This window comes from Balaenoptera musculus, chromosome 2, assembly GCF_009873245.2.
Source record: "Balaenoptera musculus isolate JJ_BM4_2016_0621 chromosome 2, mBalMus1.pri.v3, whole genome shotgun sequence".
NCBI classification, from domain to species: Eukaryota; Metazoa; Chordata; class Mammalia; order Artiodactyla; family Balaenopteridae; genus Balaenoptera; species Balaenoptera musculus.
The window spans coordinates 93,750,180-93,756,883 of record NC_045786.1 but is presented as its reverse complement, the minus strand read 5'-3'; the positions used below and the strand labels follow the sequence as shown (position 1 = coordinate 93,756,883).

The window sequence follows — 6,704 nt, the reverse complement described above, 5'->3', positions numbered from 1 at the left end:
AATTCTATTAATTGAAGCTGAAGTCTGTTTTTTGCTATGCATATTTGATTTATTTTACAACTGGATTTGAAATCTGTATAATTTTGTTTGACTGACAGCAGAATTAAAGACTGAGGTCAGAATTACTCTAAAGGGACAAAGACATGTACTAGTTTTACATGATGGTGTGAAAAATATTTCTGTAAATTGGTTTCTTCATCATTTGTGCCATCACTGTAGGTCTCCGAATATTAAAAGGCAGGCTGCACTGTGCTACACAGGATTAGGACACTCATATCCAGTTTCAGTAGATCAGAGGTAGGGCCAGGGTATCCTGTGGTAGTTCTGATTCTCAGCTAGATTTGGGAAACAAAGGGTTGGGGAATGATTAAATGTGGTTTGGTGGTTGGAGCAGTCAAAGGCTTGGGAATCAGGAGTTGTGAATTCAAATCATGACACTAGCCTAGGGGTGCTATGGGTTGAAATGGCCATAGCTCTCAAGGATTAATTTGTCCTCATTTGTCAAATAAGGAATGTGATACTTGTGCCTTCTCAGGTTGTTTTAAAAAGACCTAAGTACAAGTCCAATTTGTTGAGAATTTATAAAGGCCTGTTGTGAATGGTTTAAGAGGTGACCCAAGTAATGCATTTTTCTCTTGGTGTAGAGAGAGAAAAAGATACAGTCACATAAATTTTTTCAATCCCACTTTAAAATCTGTAGGCTCCTGGTCAACTCTTGTGTGTAACAACTTTCTGTGGTCTAACCAGCTCAACAGATAGAAGGCTGAGTACCTGTGGACAAATGATATTTGATATTTGGCAGTGTTATTCTTGTTGTTGTTTTGTTTTACAGTAAACCCTGTGGGGAAATCTAAAATAATGTTAAACCTTTACATATTGTGTACACTGCAGTCTTGGCCATGTATTTTTCAAGCTAACCCTTTGAGGAAATTTGTTCAGGATGGGAAAACAAATTTTTTTGGTTATTCGTAAGCTTAGATTTTTAAAAAATTTTATATGTAATGAAGAGATTTAATTTCATTTGTGATAGTTGAAGAAAAGGCTTTCCATATAAGGAAACACTTTTATCAGTAGCTATGAACTCTGAAAAATAAATAATTTAAAAAAATATATACACAGTGACCACTGGAGTAAAATATTTCAAAAAAGTTATTACTTAAACTATTCATTTAAAACCTTTACATTTCTGCTTCATTTCTTTTCGGAGCTTTAGTTGCTGATACAGGACGGGTTTACAACTACTTTCAGCTTCTTTTATTACTAAAGGTTTATGGCGAATAATGGTAGAAACATTAGTTTATTAATTTCTGTAAGATTTCTTTGTACCTTCATAGGAGTGCTGTTGGGTTATCTGCTACTCACTGTAAATCTTATCCAAGTTTAGCACTTGCTCCTGGAATCTTGTTGGAGCCGGAACCACTCTTATTTACACATTCCTATAAACTTCACTTGAATGAAAAGATGAGTGGTCTAGAACCTAATATCGTATTCTTTCCTGTGAGGTAGGATTTTCATGAAAATCTTCTTTCAGTAAAAATTTCTTTCATAGAAAAGTTTGCTAAGAAATATCTAGAATAGCAATAAGGCAATTTGGGGCCTTAATGTGAAAGGCCATAATGTGAAAATGCTTTATAAATTGAGTGCAATACAAATGCAGAGTATGATGAATGGCACTTCACTGCTTCCTAAAATCTTAACACCTTCTTCTGTGCCACCTCTTCATCCTTTTTTGCCTAGTTCTTAATTTTATTTTTTCCTACTACCTCATTTTCCCTCCCCTTTTTTCTTCTCCCTGCCTTGGTCTATCTTGTGGTATCTAATAGCACCTATAGACATGATCTTACTGGGAGTTTCTGGATTAAAGAAGTAACTGACCTCTTACCTGGATTTGTTCATCCATACATAATTACCACAACATTACACATAAGCTCTTGGTAAAAGAAGAGATGAATTATTTCCTTTTAACCTGTTCCGTTGTGTTCTGCAGATCAGGGAAATCTTGCCTCACTAAACAGAAAAAAACATTTTAAACCAAAAAACATTTAATTACCTTTATGTGTGTCAAAAGAAGGTATGATAACTCCCAAAATATTTGTGATGGAGAATGTTCCAAGCAATGATACTATCTATACCTTGTAAGGGGCACAGGGTAGAGATATTTGGAGTGGGAATTGTGGGTGGAGGAGGGGAGGTACTTTAATCTCTCTTCTAGGGCCAAGTTGTCAGTGTGACTTCATTGTTTTGTATGAAGTACTATGAAATGCCAAAATGATAAATATACCACATCCAAGTGTACCAGAATACATTCCACCATGGAATTTGAGTGATTGGAATCTGTCCCCGTTCTCCCGGCCCCGCCACCCCCCTTCATTGGTCTAGTTAAACAAAAGTTGGCTGATGATTAAGGAAAAATCACAGCTATCTCTAATCACTCTAAATAATCATGAGCCCAGTGAATTGCTCTGGGTGATCTGTCCACTAGATTGAACCATCCTCTACCAATTCCATCCACAGCTTCAAAGTTTCTCTTCTTTACTTGCTAGTTTTCTTAGATAGAACTGTGGAATTAAAGCTGAAAGCCACAGGAATGACAGCCTCAGATTTGTCTCCTTCAGTGTTAAGTATTTGTAGACTTAATATTTGGAGATCACTGTAATTCATTATGCAATAAGATGGGAAAAGGTTGAATATTTCTGTATGTTACTACTTCATAGTAGTTATAGAAGGATTTAGAAAAATGTATACTGAATAATTAGTTGCTTTGCTTTTCCTTTCAGGAAGACTCAGTTTTGTTAACAGAAGAAGTAGGGAGTGCTCTCAGCTGTCGATTGTAGTAAAAGTTCAGGTGAGGCTTCTGTATGTTCAAGAACTAGAAGAAACACAGAACACCTATGCCGTAGGGATCCTAATGTCTTTTATCATACAAATATTACACAAAGAAAACTTATATTAGGTATCAAAAAAAACCACCTTTACAATCTGTACATTTTGTTTTTTCCTTGCAGTTCTTTTACATTATACATCTTTAAACAGAAATTCACATTTGGCCAGTAAAACAGCAAATTAATTACCAAAGAAAATAAGAAGTGACATTGTTGTTAACAAGATTTGTCCTTGTTTCAGCAGATAAATATATGCCCAAACTTATTTCAAGTTGATACAAGACACACAAATTTGTATCCTAGGCTTGACAAACAAAAAATTTGTTCCATATTATTTCTGTAGATTCCACTAATCCCATGTAGTTCAGAGCAAATAATATTAATTTATACACTACTTATTTGGCCCTTGCTGGACTATAAAGACTTGTGGTGAAACTACTGCTTCCTATCCATTTCAGTGATAAATTCTGGAATGCTTGAGACTTTCTAGCCATGTTAATTTGGCTACTTAAGGAGACTGTGACCTTTTGAATTCCTCTAGATCACAAATTATTTACATAGAAACTAACCTGGGCTCTGTATTTTGGATCCTGGGTAAGAAGAATGAAAAAAATTTAATTGTGTTTCATAACTATGCTTAAAGAAATTGAATTGTACCATCTTTGGACAGAGGAAAAGAATAGGTGAAGAATATGAATTTTAAGGATGATTATAAACTCATGTTTGTTCCACATAAGGTAAGTAAGTAGCAAAGTACTTCTTATAGGATTATATACCAAGTGGTGGACCTAAGCAGCCCTGCCATGGGGATTTCTGAGTTTGGATTTAGAAAAAGGTAGATTTGTGTGTAAAGTGATTCTTTAAAACGCTAACTGAAAGCTAGTCACTAGCTTTTTCACTAAAGCTCAGTTCAGTACAAGGAGGTATGCAAATGGGAACTGGTCTTTCATCAAAGAAACTTCTTAAATGATCTGAATTCTCCAAGGAAGCTTATACTATATATATAATTTGTTTCTGGTTAAGACTTGGTGTTGTTGGCTTTAGGTTTGGAACTTTTGGTTGTTGAGATTATATGCTTGGCAGTTGGTCAACTTGTGTATGAATTTTAAGTCAGCTTGGTGTCAGGCTTTCCAAGCATGGAAGGTAAGTTATCCCCACCCAAAGAAAATGATCATATGAATTTTTTTTAGAGAAATAAAGAGTTTGACAAGTTTGTGAATAGTTGCCCAGATAATTAAATGAGCCCATTTATCATTAACCTTCATTAACAGAAGACTCACAGGACTCTTGTGATTTTGCCAAACAATACAATTTACATTCTGAGCAATTTGTCTTGTAACAAACTGAACTTTGTGAATTTGTGTACATGACCAAAAGTCGTTTAACTCACACATTTTACTAAGGAAGAAACAGAATTCCAAGCCACATGCATGTCTGATGTTGTATATACATAATATGTACATATATACATGCTATCAGCTATTATTGAAGCCTCTGATCCAATTAGCTTATTTCTAAATAGTATTAATAGTGAAGACAGTACAATCACAAATTCAGTTCAGAAACTTCAAGAAAAAAAAAATAGGATGGCATATGAGAGTTAAACATTTTTAAAAAGCCATAAATTCTTCATTCTATCCAGTGTAGATTATATGAGGGACAAACATGTTTGCGTTATGTTTGTTTTAGCTAATTAGCCAGCCATGTGTGAGGTGCTAATAGCCACATTTCCAGGTACTTAATTTGGCTACTTCTTTTATGACTCAGACTAAAACTATGAGTTGACCTGTAATTGGATGGTGTCATGTTGTTTAATAGCCCCTTCCTGCTCTCCCCAAATTTATGGCTACATCTCTAGAAGTTCTCTTCTAGGTAGATATCCTCATGTGTGTAAGAACGTAGTGAGGAAGAAGGGGAAAAGGCAAATTGATTAGATGTGAGGTAGTGAAGTGGGAACCAGATTCGTAAAGAATGCTGAAATATAGAGGAAGCGATTCTACTTTTGGAATGTGAGTATTTTTCCATTATAAGCAAGCTTTGGATGGAACAAAATAAATGCCTCAGGAAAAAACGGGAAGGAAACAAATTCATTTTCCAGGGATTTTAGTTCTAAGGAAGAAGCAGCTGGGCAGGCCACATAGATTAGAAGAAGCTATCTTGTCAGAAAACTATAGTCATGTTTTTTATCATGCTTTTGATATTAGTCCCAGGGGAAAAAAAAAATTCTGGTATGAATGGCAAATATTTTGCATTCTTCAGCTTTCCTCCCTTTGATTCAACTGGCTGGAAGAGAAAACCATACCGCACAGTTGGAATCTTTTAAGTAACAAAAGAGTAACCAGCTTTCCTTCTTTAAAGTACCCTTTTGAAAGCCAGTCAGTCTAAGGTTTCCCAGGTCTTCGTGTTAAGAGGTTTAGGAAATGAGATCTCTGATACACTCTGCAGTTTGTGCTGCTTGAGTTTCTGGGCTAAGAACAGTCACCCTACTCCACCTGTGCCAAGACATGATTGCTTCTTGCAAGCTGGAGGGTTTCTATCTTCTTCTGTGCATATTTCAGTTGGATCTTTAGAGCATTATTATCTGCTTTCAGGGTATTTATTTCCTTAAAAAAAAAAAAAAGAGGTATGTTAATAAAGCAGCTATGAATGGCAAATCAGTTACAGTATTGGGAGTACTACACTTGATTGGCATCTATTCACCGTGGCTGAGAATTAAAAAGTGTTTTCAAGGCACGTATTTTGCCCTGAATAAAAAATAACACATTAAATATCAAATGAGCATGTGTAAACAACAATTAGTTTTGTTATATCAAAGATGTGAGTGGCTAGCAGGCAGAATAAACCATTCCTGGGCAATAGATGAATAATGAGAAAATCTTTGAATATTGTGTAGCAGACCTAAACTTGGCAGAAATAGTCTTGGTCAGGTCTGAGGTATGAAAGCAGTGACTTGGAATTCTATAATATGTGATATTATAGTTCACATGAGATATTACATATATAATCATATTACATATTTTCTCCTCCAAATCATTGAAAACTAACAGACTTTTGAGAAAGATAAGAATTTTATCCCATCCCCCTAAACTGGGATTTATTTAATTTGCAGTGATTTAGTTATAGAGGCAGCTGTTAATTTCCAGTGTTGCAAATGGCAGAATTTCATTCTTTGTTTATGGCTGAGTAATATTCCATTGCATGTATGTATATGTGTATATATATACATACATCTTCTTTATCAATTCATCTGTTGATGGACACTTAAGTTGCTTCTGTATCTTGGCTATTGTAAATAATGGTAAGAACATTGGGGTGCATGTATCTTTTTGAATTAGTGTTTTCATTTTCTTTGGATATATACCCAGGAGTGGAATTTTGCTGGATCATATAGTAGTTTTTTTCAGTCTTTTGAGAAATCTCCATAGTGTTTTCCATATTGGCTGCACCAATTTTCATTCCCCCCAGCAGTGCACGAGGGTTCCCTTTTCTGAACATCCTCATGAGCACTTGTTATCTTGTGTTCTTGATGATAGCCATCCTAACAGGTGTGAGATGATATCTCATTGTGGTTTTGAATTGCACTTCTCTGATGATTAGTGATGTGGAGCATCTTTTCATGTACCTGTCGGCCATTTGTATGTTTTCTTTGGGAAAAAAAGTCTATATAGTTCTTCTGTTTTGTAATCAGATTTTGTTGTTATTGAGTTGTATGAGTTCTTTACATATTTTAAAGAACTCCTTACCAGATATATCATTTGCAAATATCTTCCCCCATTCAGTTGATTGCCTTTTCATTTTATTGATGGTTTCCTTGCTGTGCAA

The 6,704-nt window shown here is 35.1% G+C and overlaps 1 protein-coding gene across 5 annotated transcripts in view; it reads right to left on the bottom strand.

Annotated features, from left to right (window-relative positions):
• Positions 1 to 2,897: 2,897 nt before the first annotated feature.
• Positions 2,898 to 6,704, bottom strand: part of RASGRP1 (RAS guanyl releasing protein 1) — a 91,206-nt gene continuing 87,399 nt past the window's right edge. For all 5 annotated transcript variants that reach the window (XM_036844590.1, XM_036844589.1, XM_036844587.1 and 2 more), the window contains one exon: positions 2,898 to 5,485. In XM_036844590.1, coding sequence (XP_036700485.1) covers positions 5,460 to 5,485 — 26 coding nt within the window. In that variant the 3' untranslated portion in view covers positions 2,898 to 5,459. The remainder of the gene's footprint in view (positions 5,486 to 6,704) is intronic.